Source organism: Triturus cristatus, chromosome 4_1 (assembly GCF_964204655.1).
Source record: "Triturus cristatus chromosome 4_1, aTriCri1.1, whole genome shotgun sequence".
Taxonomy (NCBI): Eukaryota; Metazoa; Chordata; class Amphibia; order Caudata; family Salamandridae; genus Triturus; species Triturus cristatus.
In genome coordinates, this window is record NC_140585.1 from 290,770,743 (window position 1) to 290,789,832 (window position 19,090).

At 43.8% G+C, this 19,090-nt stretch overlaps 1 protein-coding gene across 5 annotated transcripts in view; it reads right to left on the reverse strand.

The window, feature by feature from the left end:
• The window catches only part of DUSP16 (dual specificity phosphatase 16), a 402,719-nt gene that overhangs the window by 4,461 nt on the left and 379,168 nt on the right, over window positions 1-19,090 (reverse strand). For all 5 annotated transcript variants that reach the window (XM_085652099.1, XM_085652100.1, XM_085652102.1 and 2 more), the window contains exon 6: window positions 17,316-17,439. In XM_085652099.1, the coding sequence (XP_085508225.1) occupies window positions 17,316-17,439 (124 nt within the window). The remainder of the gene's footprint in view (window positions 1-17,315; window positions 17,440-19,090) is intronic.

Consider the following 19,090-nt stretch of genomic DNA (forward strand, 5'->3'; position numbering starts at 1 on the left):
AACATTGTAAATGATAATGCTGTTTATTTATCTGTTTTGATAATTAATACATAAATAAAAAGCGTCATCATTTACAATGCCAATAGCTCAAACTCTTGTAAATGCAGGACCTTGGTCGCCATTGTCTCAAGCTGCTTGGAAAGTAAAAGCGCACATGACGCGCTGAAAGTTGCAGGAAAGTAGGTCTTGCCTGCAGATTTAGAAACGCATTAAATTAAATAGTACTTACAGACTAAATAAGACATACTGTGTAGCACCTGAAGTAAAACGGACAGTTCTCATGGGAGATTACAAATGAAGACAAGGCAGTACTAAGGAGGGACTAACATACCTACTAACGAATCGGAAGCCAGCATTTACAAAGGACAATGACAAGCCAACAAAAAATATGGGCGGAGCTTCAAGTCCATACTCGAATACAGCATGCCTCGCAGAGAAGCGCCCTTTTGGCCCCCCCAAGGTAAGCAATCCTCCGCAAAAGGACCACATGCCTATTGCAAGCTTCATGGTCAGGGGCTGTGAACCTACTGCAAGCTTTGTGGGCCTCTGCCGGACCTTGCATGGGATTCATGGACCCATAACCAGATACGCATATGTCAAAAAAGGTCCAGCGCAGCTCATGAGCAAAGAAAGGTTTGCAAACTCTGCAGCACTGGCCGCAAACTCTTTCTAAAAAGGAAAAAACCATGGCCAAAGAGGTCCCCCCCCCCCGCCAAGGGAAGTTGCTCGCAGGGCCGTCGCCTTGTTTTTTGCCATGGGCAGGGAGGTTGGTCCCCTGCTGCAGGTTGAGTGCAGGAAACTATTGGATGTGATATACGATCAAAAAAACACCAAATCTTCACTGAAAACAACAAAGGTTAAAGTTAAGTTATGGTTAGCTTTGGCTATAACACTTAAAGCCAGTTTAAATTAATTAGAAAAAAAAACAGTTATAGTGCAGTTCTGGTTACTAATTCCCTGCCCTGATAGGATGAGTTAACAATAGTCAAGAGTGCCTCCTCACCAACATAAAGAGTAATATAGAAAAGAGTAACCCCACAGTAAGTTAGGGTACATGGTTATTTATTTAGCGATATATATATATATATATTTGCATCTACATATACGTACGTATATAGTACATATGCAGATATGCGAAAACGCATTATGCTATTTATTCTCATTGGTGAGGGGGGGCTATCACTCATGAGAGTTGAAGCCTTGCAAGGACTCTAGTGCCCCTCTCCTCCAACAATGGTAATACTTATCATATTGCACCTGCATGTCTGCATCTATGGTTTTTGTCATGAAATTTTTTCATATGTATACGTTTTAAGAAAAGGTATTTAAACCAAACCAGGATGCAAACTGTTAAATATGTGCAGTAAGATAACATCTCATTAAAGGTAACTCTCTTATAAGAATTGTCTAAAGTAATTCTATGTCAGGACTGGAGGCGAGGATTAAGCCTTCTTTCTTCACTTTATTCCATTAGCAGCATGAAGGTAAACAAAGACTACGTTTCCCATGAACCATAGGGAAAAAATTAGTCAAAAAAACAACATGGTAACAACCAGACAGTAACAAGCATCAATGTCCAATCCGGAGCGAGAGTGTCCCACATAGTCCTTTGCTAGTGTCCTCACTTCCCCTTTCTTCGCTGCTCCGCAGCAAGATAAGTACTCTTCAGTTATTGTGCTGTGTAGTGCTTAATTAGGTGTTTCTAGCGTTTTTGCTGTAATAGTAATTCATGTATGCTTAATTACATGTTTCTAGCATGTCTGCTGTGTTTATAACTCATGTTCTCTAGGTTGATTTTGGACTGTATGTGTTGCGCTTTCATTGCGCTGCTACCCGCTTTTATTTGCATGGTATCTTGTGTTTGAGGGCTCGCGCGCATTTGTTTCGCACTGCTGCGTTATTATTGTGTTTCAAAGGCGCCGTGGGGTTTAGGGTCTCCTCGTCCCTACGCGGAGCGTTTCTGGCTTCGCTCTTGTGACCTCCCGCCGCTAGAGGGCGCGGGAGGACGCGGCCGGCGCGTCGTGGTGTTTGTTCTCTTCAGAGACTCAAACACCGCACACGCGTCTGTTGAGAGCCCGGTCTGAGGAGTACGCCCGTCTGGGGTCCGTAAAGGCGATCGGCGGTGAAGTTAACCCGCGATCTGCCGTATTAGCATACATACGCTCCGTTTTCCCCTCTCGACAGCATTCAAAAGGGGATTTCAGTGTCCAGTAAGTGAATACTGAACGCCTCGTGTGAGGTCTTGTATCTTCCCTGTTCAGGGATTCTTTAAGGGACTCGGCCCAGACCGGTGAGCACCCCCCAGGCACTGGGAGTGTTGTGATTACTTGTACCTTTTCTTTGCCAGCAGTGGTCCCTTAGGCTTGAACCCCTGCAATTGCGGCTCCCCAATTCCGCCAGAAAGTTGGCTGACACCCAGCCTGTTATTAAAGGCCTGCCTACGGGCCATTTCAGTTGCCACTCCATAGTCTTTCTTAGGGGTAATGGAGTATTATGATGAATTCCCGGAGGAGGAGGATCCTCTGGCAGAGATGCCCTGGGGGGATGCCTTTTATGAGGCGGTTGATTCCTCCATTTACCAAGCTGTGGGCCAGGCTATATCCCCTCTAGAGGACAGGCTTTCATGCCAAATAAATGAGGCGTTCTCACGCCTGGAACAACGCATGGGTGCTCCGGCCACTCTGCCTACTCCCTCTGTCCCCATTCCCGCAGGCTCCCCGCCGAGCAAGCGCCCCCGGGTCCCTGGGGTGGATTCAGACACTTTTGAGCGTTTACGGCAGGCTTTCCTTGACAATCAGGCAATAGAGCCAGTTATTGTTCCACCCCCTCCCCCCGCCCCTAGAGATACTGACCAGGACGCATCAGGCGATCTGGACTCGGATCCCGGTCCTTCGCGACCTTGGCTTCCTCCTCGCCCTACTGTATCCCCTTCGCTCACCTCAGATATGTTGGATCCAAATGATATTATTCATCCCCGCTCTTCGGAGTGGGTCCCTGGGGAGAAGGTGGCGGCTTATGTTGCAGAACAGATCCGTCGGCCTTTGGAAAAAGAGGCTCGCAACTGCCTGAGGGCGGATTGCCCTCGCCCCTCATTGGAGGGGAAAGTAGCTCTCACCCCCGAAATTGATCCCAGAATGTCCACTTTCCTACAAAAGTTCATACGTGACCCTAAAAAAGGGATTGATAGATCCTAGAGGGCTTGCCAGGACAAGCTCCTGGACGCCCTTGGACCGGCTACCAAAATTCTAGATATGGCTGAGGAGGCCAAGGAGTCGGGCTCTATTATTTCCCCTGAAACCCTCTCCAACTAGGCCCAAAGGGTGGTTATTATTTTGGGCAATGCGAATTGCGCCCTCTCTGCAGAGCGCCGCAGGTCCCTCCTTATAAATATCGATCCCAAATTGGGAGACCTGGCGGATTCTGAGGCTGGCGCCGTGGCTCAAGGGAGCTTGTTTGGCGAGCCCTTCGTGAAGGAGCTCGGCAAGTTTTTTTAATACCTTCACATCCCTCGACAGGGCACAGACTACCATTAGGAAAGTTTTTCCCAGTGTTTTGGTCACCAGCAGGGTAACCAGAGAGGCTCCGGTCAGTCGCAGGACCAGTCCCGGTTCGGGAATTACTACCCTACAAGAGGCCGCAGAAGCAAAGGAAGAGGATTCCGAGGAGGATCCACCGCCTCAAACTCCGGTGAGTCTTTGCATTTTTTCCCCGTCAACGCTAGGGGGGCGGTAGGCAAGTTGTTACCAGGCTTGGTTGTCTCTCATGCACGATGCATGGGTTCTCCAAACGGTGCAGGGGTTTCACATAGACTTCATGGGGTCTCCAGTTCAGCGCACCAGTCCCCGGCCCATCCAGTTTTCGGCTCCAGATGCAGCCCTGGTGGACGAGGAGGTCGCATCCCTCCTTCGAAAGGGCGCCATTCTCCCCACCTTCCGCCATCCAGGGAGGTTTTTGAGCAATATTTTCTTGGTAGACAAAACAGACGGCGGCAAGAGACCCGTCATCAATTTGAGCGAATTCAACGAATGGCGTGTATACCGCCATTTCAAAATGGAGGGAATTCATCTCCTGCGGGACGTTTGGCGCCCCCGCAATTGGATGGTCCGTCTGGACCTCAAGGACGCCTATTTGGTGATCCCGATCTTTCCTCCGCACAGGCGGTTTCTCCAATTCACCTGGCGCAACAGAGTTTGCTTCCCTCCCGTTCGGTCTCTCTTCGGCACTGTGGTGCTTCATCAAGGTTCTCAAACCGGTGGTGGAGTTTGAGAGCAAGGGGGGTCAGGATGATCGTGTACTTGGATGATCTCCTTTTGATGGCCTCTTGCCCGCGCCAACTGGAAGTGCAACTCCAGATGGCGGTGTGTCTCCTTCAGGATCTTGGTTTTGTCATCAACGAGAGCAAGCCTCTTGTACATCCAACCCAGCCTTCTTGGGGTTCGTGATTGACTCAACGTCGTCCACTCTCAGTCTTCCGGCCAGGAAAATCTCCAAGATCAGGCACGAATTGCGTCGTGTCCTAGCCAGGCAGAAGGTCTCCCTCCATCAGCTCGCCCGAGTGGTGGGGCTCCTGTCGGCCTCCATTCAAGCCATATTTCCAGGCCCGCTTCATTACCGGGCCTTGCAGCGCCTCAAAGCGTACTTTCTCAGGAAAGGGTTCCCATACTCTCACACGGTTTCACTCACTCCCGAGGTGAACGCCGAGATCCAATGGTGGCTGGACCATATGGAGGCCTGGAACGGCCGAGCGATCTTCGGATCAGCTCCAGATCTAGTGATCGAATCAGATGCCAGCAGAATGGGCTGGGGTGCACGTTGCGGGGAGTTGTCCACATGAGGTTTGTGGTCTCCAGACGAACAGAAGTTACACATAAATTGTCTGTAACTTTTGGCCGGTTCGTTTGCCGTACGTTGCTGGACGAAAGACTTGGTGCGGTCGTGTGTTCTGCTGAAGATGGACAACATTTCTGCAGTCCGTTACGTAAACCATCTGGGAGGCACCAGGTCCAAAGCCCTCTCAGATCTAGCGGGAAGTTTCTGGCAGTATTGCCTGGACAGCCAGATATCAGTCACAGCGGAGTATCTCCCTGGTCGGGACAATTTGGAGGCAGATTTTCAATCTCGCCACTTCCGAGACTCCAGCATGTGGATGTTGGACAGGTCCATATTTGCGCTCTGAACGAGCACTAGGGCCCGTTATCAGCGGATCTGTTTGCGTCCAGACTGGACCACCAGACGCCTCAGTTTTTCAGTTGGAGATCGGATCCGTTGGCGGCAGCCACAGACGCGTTCCTCCAGGATTGGAGCCTGGAACAGGGATACGCGTTTCCCCCATTTGCGATGATCACGCGCTCTTCAGCTCAGATTCGCAGGCAGGGGGGCGGACCTGGTGATGGTCACTCCCCTGTGGAGGTCGCAAGTTTGATTTCCAGTTCTTCTGGAACTTTCCTGGGATTTTCCAATCCTACTCCCCGAGTCTCCCACTCTTCTCATGAATCCCGACGGGAGTCTTCACCCGCTGTTGTCAGCGGGATCGCTGTTTCTCATGGTGTGGCGGATTTCAGGGGTAGATGGGAAACCCCAGGTCTTTCGCGAGCGACTGAGAGCATCATCTCAAAAGCTTGGGCGGACAACACAGTTAAAAGGTACAAGTCCGCATGGAATCGATGGGCCAGTTGGTGTCTGCGGCGGGGTTACGATCCCTTGGTCGCAGACGTTGTTCATGTAGTAAATTTTCTGGCCCAGCTAGCTTCTGATGGGTTCGCCAATCGGTCCGTTAATACCTTAAGGTCAGATATTTCGTCGGGCCATGTCCCGGTTAATGGCACACCTATAGGGGAGCACCCCCGGGTTTGCAAGCTGCTTCGGGGCGTGAGGCTGTCGTTACCTCCGGAACCTCGTTATTCCGCCCTGTGGGACGTGAATCAGGTTCTCAATCTTTTTCTCTCCTGGCAGCCTAACCGGTTTCTCTCTCGGAAGGAGATTTCAGCGAAACTAGCAATGCTCCTTTGTTTGGTTTCTTGCAGGCGGGTCTCGGATGTTCGTGCCCTGGATATTTCTGGAAGGATGTTCACCCCTCACGGGTCACCTTCACCCTGCTACGTCGCACTAAATGCCATACTAGGGTGATCTCGTACCCGGCGTTCCCAGACTCACCGAAGTTGTGTGGTCAAATGTCTAAAGGCATATGAGGAAATGACGGAGGAGTTCCGTCCTCCAGGAGAACGCCAATTACTCATTGCGCTCCGTAAACCCTTTAAAGTGGTTTCCTCACCCACCATTGCAAGATGGGTTCGGTGGGTGATGCAAGAGGCTGGTATAAGTCTTCGAGACTTTGGAGCACATTCTGCTCGTGGGGCGATGGCATCAAAGGCATTCGGCCTAGGCGCACGTCTTGAGGATATCCTCAATGCTGCTGATTGGTCTTCGGACTCTACTTTTAAGAGGTTCTACTTCAAACCAGTGCTGAATATGGCTCAGCTGGTTGTGGGCAAGCTTTGAACAAGCATAATCCTCGCCTCCAGTCCTGACATAGAATGAAAAATTTCCTAGCTAACGTAACGGAAAGTTACAATTCTATTAAGGACTTTGAGGCGAGGATTATCTCGCCCTACGCTCCAGGAGGAGATCCCTCCCCGTATGACAGTAAGTAGATGTTTTCCAGTTGTGATTGTCGCTTTACTGATTTGAGTGACCTATCTTGCTCCGTAACAGGGTTTGACTGTGTTTTCCCTGGATAATGTGTCCCTGTCGTTTGCAGGTTCTGACGCTCAGAAACAAGATGTTTGAAGAGTTCAGAACAGCTGTCGTTGCGCTCCGAAAGAGGAAGAGAGGACACTAGCAAAGGACTATGTGGGACGCTCTCGCTCCGGATTGGACATTGATGCTTGTTACTGATTGGTTGTTACCATGTTGTTTTTTTGACTACTTTTTTCCCTATGGTTCATGGGAAATGTAGTCTTTGTTTACCTTCATGCTGCTAATGGAATAAAGTGAAGGAAGAAGGCATAATCCTCGCCTCCGAGTCCTTAATAGAATTGAAACTTTCCTTTACGTTAGCTAGGACATTTTTCATTGTAACCTGTAATCTGTGATGCAGTAAAGGGTTTTGCTCATGTCAATTTCTCTCAACTGTGGTAATAAACTGAGATGTTGACCAGGGCGCTGTAGTAATAAATGATGTAAATGTCCTTTTATTAGTACATTGCTATAAATATCACCTGTTAATGATCCACAATTATTTTCATTGCCATGGTGCTTATGTGTGCGTTTTCCACGCTTTTCAACAACATGAAATGCCTTATAAGATGCTTACACTGATATTTAGATAGCTAAAAAGGACATTCATTGTTAAACCATCATTCATTGTTACTTCAGACAAACATTCCACGTAACCATATCTTAGCAAAAGAACAACAACGAACACAGAACAGCTTATCTGCAACAGCTCAGAAACCTTTCCTGCAGCCGGCCTCCCACTATGTGTTCACAGGCTCACCTGCTGTAGAGAAACGGACCGCTTGTTTACCACATGTATTTTATCCTGAATGAATGACTGAAGGGAGCCTGTGTGGTGGGCCACATCAGTGGCCTGTGGAACCGGCGCTTCTTGGGGCTTTCAGACAATGACAGGCCCCAGTTACATTTCCGGGGGTCATTTTCTAATACAGAACCCGTGCTCACATTTCTCACTGGCAAAAATATATACTGAAAATTAAACAGCTTGAGGGAGGCCTCGTTCGTTGAATGCTCTAGAAACTGCGCTTAAGGTTTTTATCTCTCTATATCAGTTTGTCAATCTGTTACAGCTCTTAAGACCACTCCTACCCCGAGTGACACATTTATACGCAGATTGATTGTACTGCAATAATTCTATTGGTAAGAGAGGTGCTTCTATTGAAAACATGTGGCATAAATGGACGAATAAACCAACACGCATTTACAATGCTATAGGTGTCGCAATTGCGAGTTTGTAACCTATGGCATTGTAAACAAAAGTTAACAAATAGGAAAAAATGACGGTACACTTATTTTTTTTATATTTCTTTACTTTTGCTACAATCGCGGAACCCGCGCTTTACCTTTAACCATGTTAAAATAAAGCGCAGGTGCCGCGATTGCTGCAAAAGTAAAGAAATAGAAAAAAAGTATATTTCTTTACTTTTTCAACAATCGGGCACCCGCGCTTTAGCTTAACATGGCTAAAGGTAAAGCGCGTATGCCGCCAACGTGGAAAAAAAGTAAATAAATTGAAAAACAAGCAGTAGACAATTAAAAAAAAAAGTGACCGCTGTGCTATAGCGCGGTGCTCGTGCATACTTTAGTTATGAACATGGCGGGCCGGCGGCCCGTGAAGGGGGTGCCATGGTGATAACAAAACATGCTGTCGCCATTGTGCAAAGGCAGCCGCTTTTTTATATTTGCATCGCGCTTTCACTTCAACAACAGCTGCCGCCCCACACAGCACTTGTGGGGTTGGCCGGCAGCTATTGTTAAAGTGAAAGCGTGATGCAAAAATAAACACGCGGCCGTCCTTGCCAAAGCTGAATTAAAAAAAATAGTCCCTACCAACTAATGAGGGAGACTGTGTAACGCCGCAAGTAAAAGATCCGGTCCTGATGGGTCACAATAGGAGACAGGGCGGTAACAGGGAGGGACAAAGAAGCCTCATTATCAATCGGAAGCCAGCATTTACCATGGACAATGACACCACCAATGAAAAATGTGGGTGGAGACTTCAACAGCACTTCTACAGCATACCCTACTACAGCGTGCCTCGCAGAGCCAGCAGAGCATGCGCTGCAACGCTAGGATCGACCTAAAAACTGGTGGATAACTTTGTTAAATGAAGCTTGAGGAAACCCTTCACAAAGAAATTAGAAACTGACTCAAAGAAGAGTGCCAATTGGCAGCTCAGAGGTCAAGGTGACTGATACTAAAAACAAATCCCAACCTCATCGTCTTTGACACTATAAGTGTCTGCCAAGATCAGCAACTGTATTGGAGTTAAATTTCCTTAACACGGAATTGCTGGCTTAGTCCTCAGCTCTCCAAAACTGTTCATCAAATCCTGGGTCAAAGGGCCCAGAAAGCCAAATGACGTTTGGACAACATAAACTATATATTGGGGAAAGATTCAGACGTATTATCCTCCAAGTGATGTATTTTTTTACACCTTTATTTATGAATTTTCAACACAACAAGAACTCCACAAACAACCATCCCCTGAAACCAGGGGGCCAAGGCACACGGGAGAAAAACAACACTAGTACATTGATAATCACATTTGTACATTGATGGCACACTCATTCTGACAGTTCACAAATCTTCTGGCCCCAGAGCACCAACCACGTGGCTCACCCAAGGTGCTCTCCATCTCCTCCCACCAGGAGTCCCTCGGTCTTCTCCGTCCTCTACCCTGGGCTCAGGGCTCCATGACCTCTGCGCATTATCCTCCAAGTTGAATATATTTTGGTCAACTGGTTTAGCTGGACAAGGGCATAATTTCCGCTCTTCAGAAACCCATAATAGGAAAAAAAGGGGGGTGGGAGAGAGTGTGTGAATACCTCAATTGACTGAAGACTAGGCCCATGTGTAAAAGAATTAGGTTTTTTCTTTCACAAGGTTTGGGAAGGCTAGCCAAGTTAAGGGCTGATCAGCATACTTTCAGGGAGAAAGAGGTGGATACAAACAGTTGTAGGGCTATAGATGCACCATTCACCATATCTAGGGGAACAGTGTGTGATGGAAAATAATAGAGGCACAATTTTGGAGGTGCAACCCCAATACCCATAAGCCACATCCCTGCTTCATCCTTAAGGATTACTTAGTACAGGCACAATTAGAAAAAAACAGAAGAAGTCTAGGTCTGTAAAACGGGACTGTGATTCAATACAGAATTTTACACTACCTCAGGGAATGATACTCAATTTTCTATAAGGGAGAGTGAACTAATGAGCAAAGAGGTCTACTAATAAGCAAAGATAGAGATGCTTGTGAGGGGCACATCTTCACCCAAACTGATTTGCCTGAAATATTTCCCAAGTCCAAAAGAAAGAGAAAGGACTGTGATAGTTGATATCACTCAGCATTAACTGAATGAATCCCTGCCTCTTCTACAAGCACTTCATGATGGACAGTCTTCATCTCTTGATCAATTCCCTCTTTGAAGGAGATAGGCAAGCATGGATAGATCTAAAAAATTTTGACTGCGGTTTTCAATCTCAAAAGAGATTACTGGTGTGTATCTGAATGAAATTGTGTGAGGCGTACATGATTCTTAACCTGGACTCGCACACAGAGTAAAGCAATGACTTCTCCCGAGTTGCATTAAAAGCAGTAAATAAAAACTAACACTAACATCTCAACCTACCTTAGCTTATTCTTTCTTTATTTACCCAGTGAAGACTGTTAAAATCCTATTTTCTGAAAAAGCTAGTTAATCTCTACTTCCGTTTAAAAAGAGGTAGATAATTCATTTACCAAATCTATTGCTGCACCATATTCTGAGTGGATCACTCAGATTTATGACCCATGTGGGTCACAGAGGTTCAGAACTGAAGTACTGGGGTATTTAAATCTTAAATAAAAGTTGTTCTCGACTCAATATTGGAGCATGAGAACAAAATGATATTTCGGAATGCTTTTAAATGAAAGAAAATTAAAATGAAGAGTTAACTTAATCATTAAGTTTACGCTTCATTTTAATTTTCTCCCTTTTTAAAGTGGCACATTTACAAACAGCAAGCATCTTGCTCCCAGTGACTGGTAGACACAGTACCATATTTATAACTGAAAACTACAGTCATTTTATTTTAAATGGGAGAAATTTAAAGTGAAGAAACACGTTTCTATGAAACATGGTCTTAATGTTTTTTTCTACTTTAAATTCAATCAATTAATTCCTAATATTTTATGAGGCATGTTTCTTCACTTTAGATTCCACACATTTAAACAAATGTCTGTGTTTTTAGGTCTTGCGCCTAGCATTGCAGTGAGTAGCACTAGTCGCGCAGTGCGAGACCTCTTGTAAGGGGGTTTTGAAAGCTGATCACACGCTCGTGTGTGTGATCAGGCTTTCGCAGGCAGGCATTGGCTTTCGCGTGTTTTTTATTTTTAAAAGGCACGCGTTTGGGCAAAGGCGGCCGCATGTCCCGCCTTTGCAACGTCCATTCCCGTCCGTGTCTAGCACGCGCAGCGGCACGCGTTCGCCTCGCTGCCGAGCTCCCTGCCCCGCCGCTCTTCTGTGGTGCGCGCGCATTCGCGCATTACTGGTTTGTAGAGTATTCAGAGATGCAAATATGACCGACTCTCCAAGAAAAATGTGGCGTGCAGCTATGATACTATTTACAGGCATGCTCTGAGAGACAACATGGCTTGTTTCCCAAAAATTATGTGGCATATGGCTGTGAACATTTTGTTTATTTACAAGCCGACTCTTAATACATGTAGCTCTGCTCCTCTACCGGTTAGTGCAGTGGCGATTTACAGGCCTACTCGGAGATAAGATTTTAATTTCATTTAAAAATGCACTGCATTCTGGGCGTGGTGGTCTTCTTTTAGAGTCAACAACAACAGATTGCTATTGCCTGTAAAATAAACCCCGGACAGTAGAAAGAAGCCACAGTAACATGCATGCAGTATTAAATAATTCACATTTCACAGTCTATTTCATCCATTACTTTAGGTAGAAACCCATACTATTTTAGCCTGCTGTGGGAGCCATGGACAGAAGCGAGCTCCATGGGTACATGCTGCCGCCCTGCTCTGTGGGGAGAGGCCACTGCACGAGGAAGGTGACGCAGGGCCCAGCAAGGTCCTGTTAAATAGGCAGAGAGAACCCACTGTCGCCAGACAAAACAGGAGAGAGGCATCAGCAGCCACGTGAATGGTGCTGTTTCCCTCAGAAGGTCAGAAGACCCATGGGGCAGGTTAGTCCACCTCTACAATACGCCTATTGGGCCAAAAGGGATACGTGTCTCTCCATGAAAAAAAAAGATAGGGGAGGGGTCGCCTAGCAACAAGGTCCTTGGTGGCAGATAGCGAACCACTGCCCCTCCCGCACCCCTCTGGTTGAAAGGGCAACGTAAACTTCTGTCTGATTAGCTTGCGAGTTTGAACAGATGTGATATTGCGAGTTGTCGAAATGTACAACCTTTCTGGGGCATTTCACCGCATGTCTTCTTTGGTCAGAAATAATCACTGTTTGTAGGATGAAGGGAGGCACCAAAACCAGAAATGTAATAGGAACTTCGGAATGAAAGTGACTGGCATGGTATGCTTTTTTTTTTAATCCAGTAAGAGAGTAATTTTAAGTTACAAACTCTGGAATGTACTACATCGATCACACTGGAACAAGCATTAGAGACCTCTTGAACTTGCCAATGATGTATGTACAGCGTCGATTGCCGACCATGTGCAGCATTTTTCTAGAAATAATCTTTTCTAAGTGTGAGGCACCCGCAAGCAACATCGTTTTACAGGCATGCGTATGCGTGATGACACATGCACGCGCATTCTGAAATGATTACGATTTTTTTTTATGTACCTCTCTGAGATGGATAGGTACATGTAAACAAGCATTTGCAATGCAAAAGGTCTCGCATTTGTGAGAGTTTAATCTATTGGCATTGTGAATGACAATGCCTTTTATTATGGGTTGTTTTTTAAAACATAAATAAAAGGCATTGTCATTTACAATGCCAATAGATTAAAATCTCACAAATGCGAGACCAATTGCATTGCAAATGCTTGTTCTATTATAAATATGGCACAGTTGTCTGCAGGCCACTGTGAGTAATATGCCTGCTGTATGTAAAGATACTTTGACATGGGAGAAAATTAAAATGTTGCGTTTTATGTAAAGCATATCAACAAAGTTAACTTTTTTGTTGTATTTGCTCCCATTTCAAAGTGTTACCTTTATACACAGCAGGCATCTTGCTACCAGTGGCTGTAGATATTCTGCCATATTTATAACTGAAAAATACAGCTATTTGTTTTTAAATGGGAGAAATTGAAAAATATTCCTTATTATCAACATTTTTTAAGAACATTTTTCTGCACATTAAGTTTATCCCATTTAAAAAAATGATTATCATAAATACAGGGGATACATTTGTGAACCCCCCGACATTGAAGTAGAGGAGGACACAGACAATGAAAATGGAGGAGAGTTGGAAATGTAATATGAAGACGCTTACCAGTTTAAGGAAATGTTTACGATTTTGTAATACCAAGTGCCATAATGTTCATCAATGCAAAGGTAATGATTGTATGTATATGTTTAAATATGTCGGAAATATCTATGCCTTGGACAAGAAAATAATAAAAATAGTTTACAAGTACATAAGACACAGGCTCTCAATCACTCATACACGTATATCTTATTCATTCACACACATATTCATACGTCCATACAGACCATGTACTTACTTACGCTCATGGCAGCCCTACCATAGTACCCCTAGTCACAGTGTTTTGTTCAGTGGCTCCATGGACATTAGGTTTAAAGCCAATGAAGCTGGGCGAGGGGGTATCTGGTAACAATGTGGGAGTTACTTGGTCTTCATTTGCACATGACAATTTACACTGATAAGAAGTAGCTCTCATTACAGAAAAGGTTGGAGACCCCTGGCCTACACGTAACACATAGCCAGGACCTATTTTATCAAGCAACATTTGGAGCTGACCTGGTGCAAGCCTATTTAGGCATGAGCCACATACAGCACCAGCCACTATATTCATGACCTCTCAAACAACCAACTCTTAGAGTTGACAGAGCACACGGAATGCAGCAGTAATGCTCTGGACTTTCCATGCACTGTCTCCTATAAGCAAGCAGTGCCTCCAACATACCAGGCAGGAGCAATAACCAGGTGAGTGGTGTAACGCACCTCCACCATATACTGTTAAACAAGCGTTCCATCGCAAAACATAAATTGGTTATACAACTTTATTACCTGCCACAAGACTGATATTCTATTAATAATGGAAGCTTGGATTCATAACTGGTTCGGGCCAGACCTAGTCCTTGATGTTTCAGATAGTCATTAAATCATTATCACATTATTTACAAAGACTTTCTTTCAATGGTCTTCTGGTCTTTGATAGTTTTAGCTCTATGGAGCTCCGTGGTTTTAAATTTGCCTTATTAGCATCTACCTGCCACCAGGGCCTGCCAATTAATTTTGTCTCATCACTTCTCCATTTTATCACATCACTCTGTACATTGGTAGTGAACCTCCTGCACCCTTAATGATTTTAACATTATAACAGATTGCTCAAACCTTTTAAATTATCTTGTCTCTTGGACTCCAGTACAGTTAGTACAGATTCATCTCAATTTGCTACGTTTCCCACACATACGGACTTAACCTTTCTTTTTGTCAAATATCACCAGCTGTGACTTAGTGAAGTTACCATGAATCGATAACTGCACCATATTTATTAACTGGAACCCCCCAACTGATTAAGCCTTGTAAAGCTAGCCCTAGAACTCATCAACTGTTTAATTAGCTATCATCACCTATACTTGCAAGTTATGAGACCTGGCCTCTCCCAAACCCTAGATACTGTTGTCCTCAAATTAATCAAGGCGCATCGCAAGATGCCATTGCTCCTTATTTAATTGATAATCTCGCTCAAGTAAAACAGGAGAGTTAGAATAAGCCTGAAGGTTAGACTATCATGACTTAAATAGGTATACATAGTCAATAGCTTAATATGCTTACAAAAACATTCAGAAATCCAAAATACCATGTGACACAAATTAGTGCAGCAGCAAACTCTTCCAATAAAATATTTTGTGTTAATCCTTTGGCCAAATCCAGCTGCAGTAAGGCATTAATCGATCCTCTGGAGTTTTGGGATTAGTTGATCAACTTTTTTCATAAGACAACTCAGCATCTCTGGCTGTCAATTTATTTGCTGCAGTACACACGAGCATTCAGTCTCCGCAGACAATAACAAAACAAAATCTTTTTCAACACTTCTGACTGATTCATTATCACCAGGAACACTAACAAGCAGGTTTGTGGGGGTGTCCTGAATAACCTGAATATTCAAATGGAAACAAAATTGGGTCTTTCGGGTTTATTTCTAGGCAATCATAGGGTTTTTGGAAAAACTGAAATAAATCCAATAGACCTGCGGAGTTTACTAAGTTCCAAATAAAAGGCAATTGCTATTAAACATGAAAGACACTCTAATGTTATAAATAAGGGGAAAATCAAGACTACATATTCACTTTTCATATTCATTAGTAAAAACATTAGAAAGAGACAATATGGTACTAAACGAGTGAACAAAGTGACAGTGCACATTCAAGTGATTAAATGTGGAAAAATGGTGACCAACCATGGCACATGAAAAACAAAAGAACAGTGGCTGTTAGAATTTAGGAGTACGGCAGGCAGGAGCAAAATCAAATACATTCTTACATGTTCCCTCTTATAGTGGGGTTTGAGAACAATTTAAACAGATGATAGTCGACTTGCTCACCCATACAACGTGTATTTATGGTGTCATCATCAGGGCATAGTAATTAGAAAATAGCATCCCTAAATAAGAGGTGAGCTGATGAGAAAAAATATAACTTTGATGAGGCAAGCAAAAGAAATAACTGGATACATGCCAGGGAAAATCAAGTAGGACAGTGACTATTTGCATAGCCCATGTTCTTGTGCTTGCGCCAGTAAACATCTTTAAATAGGTTCAACTGCGGTTTCCTTTTCATTTAATCTTGCCGTTCTCTCCAATATGTCTCTCATTGGCTATTTAACCAGTGATACACCTAGTTTTCATCAAACTCCAACACTCTTCTAGTGTGTGATCTATATAAGAATATTCTTCCTTTCACAGACTATACTAATATTATCAGTAATTCCCATCTATTTTCATAATTACCAGTCACTATAATAAGTTTGAAAAAGCATAGTCAGAATTTCTTAAAAGTAATTTTAAAGCGGACCTTGCTATGTTGGGCTTCTGTAACCTTTCACAGTGCAGTAACAGCTTGAGCCTCAATTTTGGATGATCTTAGATGAATCTTAGACTAACCTGCAGAGTAAAACTGACTCTGTTGGATGTCATTGTTGCCTTGCAAAATCCTACTGTCCCATTTCTAATATTCTTTCACAGCTGACAATAGCTTGGTTTGGTTATCCTCAGTTAGGCTGCTCAAGAAAATAAATATTTTACCATTCAACATATTTAAAACCACTGTAGCAAGTGCGAAGCAGGGATCATCCCTGAACACTACATTGTTTATCATGTATTTTGCTCCCTTAGCCAGCCTTACTTGAACTTTCAGCCTGGTTTTCATGTCCAATTAAGTCGATATCCAACTGTTTAATCTATCTGAATAACTCATCTAGAAGCACTTAAAAGATATTCAAGCTGGTCTCTTGCTGTTGTGATTTGTGGTTGAAAGACAATACCATGAAATTAACCACCAGGAAAACAGAAATGTTGATAGTGAGAGGCAGCAATATGGTATGGTCGAGTGACTGGTGACTATGAATTCTTGGCACACATCCTGTGCCAGTCCCTTGTGTAAGAAACCTGAGGATTTATTTTCAAAAATGTATCAACAAAGTTGTTTGATCTTACTTTTCCTATTTGAATACATTTCAATATATCTTTCCATTAATCCCTGAGGCCCGCTATGAATTACTTCCGCAAAGCATCATCCTGTCACAAATGAACTATGGCAAATTCCTTATCGCAGAATTTCTACCTTCGCAGCTCGCTAGATTATTAGCCTACATGGACGAACACACGATTCTTCATTTTATAATATTAAATTGGTTCCCTAAAACCCAGGTGATCATATTAAAGAGCCTGCCTCGCCCGCTATATAGTTTACCACATGGGACAAACATATCTTCAATCTAAATTCAGACATTATCTACCTGCCAGGACCCTTAGTTTGGTAATTGCTGCAAAGGTCACCGTTCTTTTAAATCAATAAAGGCTTCAGCAGGCAGCTATGCCTTTTCCTTTTAAGCGGCTAGGAAATAGAAAGCACTCCAGTTGCACCTTTGCCTTCAGGAGGATCATCTGCTTTTCGTGAAGCTCTATGAATTTGGTAATTCTAACTGATCAAGTGCCTTCAAGTCGAAAGCATATGCTGAACACCACTGAGATGCTCTACAAATGTAGTAGTGCAACATTAACCTAACAATATCTTTCAATGTTCAACAGTGGGTCTTCTCTGGTTCATCAAGTCCTTCTGTTTTGTTTGGTACTGAGAAAATATTTCAGAAAGGATGTGCACACAGGGGAATCTTTCACACGCTTAATTTTCTTTTCCTTACCTATACGCTTCATCCAAAGACATGTCCATTCGATTCATGATGTATGCAATAGCAATCGTAGCAGAGCGGGAAATTCCAGCTAAGCAGTGAACTAACACTCTCCCATTGTTGGCTTTTGCTTTCTCTACAACAAAATGAAGCATTTTACTGGCAGAACGATCTCAATGTTACATATATCTTTAAGCACACAGTAACATTTAATTTAAGAATGCTTGGACTAATAGCTGGAATAAATTATGCAGCACAAAGTACATTCACATACTGGGCCTGCACTTAACAAATTACAGAACTAATCTCATACACCAGGCATTAGAACACTATAAAATCTATTAATTAGAATATCAAAATAATCAAAATGCGACAGCATATTACATATACAAAACCTTGTTTTATATGAAAGGAACATTAAAATCAATTTGTTATCTATATATGGTATGCTATTATTAGGATGTTTGCCATTCATTAGGATCCTCTAAATACACTACTTCCTGCTGAAATAATTGCATAAGAAAAAGAATAAAGTACATAAAACAATTTCTTTCAAAAATGTTTTAACAGTAATTATACAATCCTAAGTATGGGTACTGTTCTATGGGAAGAGTGAAATGGAAGAACAAGTCACTTGAATTCGGTAACACTCTTTCTGGTGGATACTCTATTTAACCGCGGATTCCTCACGTTCTGAATTCCCCAAGGTGCCAGATTGGACCCAGAAACTTTTACCAGCAATTTCTCAAATGTGTAGGTAAGTGTTGCCATCTGACACTACGGTGGCCTTATACCACCCCCAGAAGAGAGAACACAGAGCCATATAGAGGCGCATCTCCTGTATGCCGACGTCAGATTATCATAGAGCCTCCAACGCTCTTAAGCGCAGGAAGTCAGTAACAGAACTTTATTAATACCTAGAAGTCCACTCCCCAAAATGGGGAGGAGGGTGGATTGGTGTGTAATATGTGGTTACATTATCACCCTAAAAGAGGGTGATATATACTTCTAAGCGCAGATGCATCACCGTTTAAATACATACCAAACTAAGGTGTAAGGAGTGGACTTCACATAGAAAATCTTGCATGATCAAACAGGCAAAATGGCTCTTTCTACAGACCTGAGTTATGCCGGGTGAATGTGTGGATGAATGTCGGTTTAGCTGCCTGGCAGATATCCACTACTGGACATCCCTAGCCAGGACCATAGTGATGGCCTTAGCTCTGGCAGAACTAGCCTGAAGGCCCTCAGGAGACTCATGTTTGGCTAATGTATAGCACGCCTTTATACTAAGAATGGTCCATCAGGATAAGGTATGTCTCTGGACTGCCTTTCCCTCCTTGACACAAGAGAACCAAACAAAAAGTTGATGATCCACTTGGTGCTCCTTAGTCTTTTTGATATAAAAGAAAAGGGTTCTCTTGGGGTTCCAACCAGTGAAGAATTTCCTTGTCCTTAGAAAGATGTTGTGAAGTGGAAGATGGAGCAAGGGCCGATGCTCAGATGCACCAAGTCGGAGCACAAGATCCTCTAATCAGGATTAGCGGACTATGGTCCCTTCCAACTTTCTTCAGCACCCAGGGAACCCTGACACAGGCAGAAACCTGTAGAGGAAACTGGAATCCTACTGCAGACGAAACGAGTCTCTCAGGGAACCCTGATGGTGGAAACGCTAAAGCCCAAAATGCTTGATAATGAGTATTCTATGAAGTGGCAAATAGATACACCCAAGGCATGTGTCCACTGGTAGAGTAGGTCTTGGACTACCTCAGAGTGTAGTTGTCACT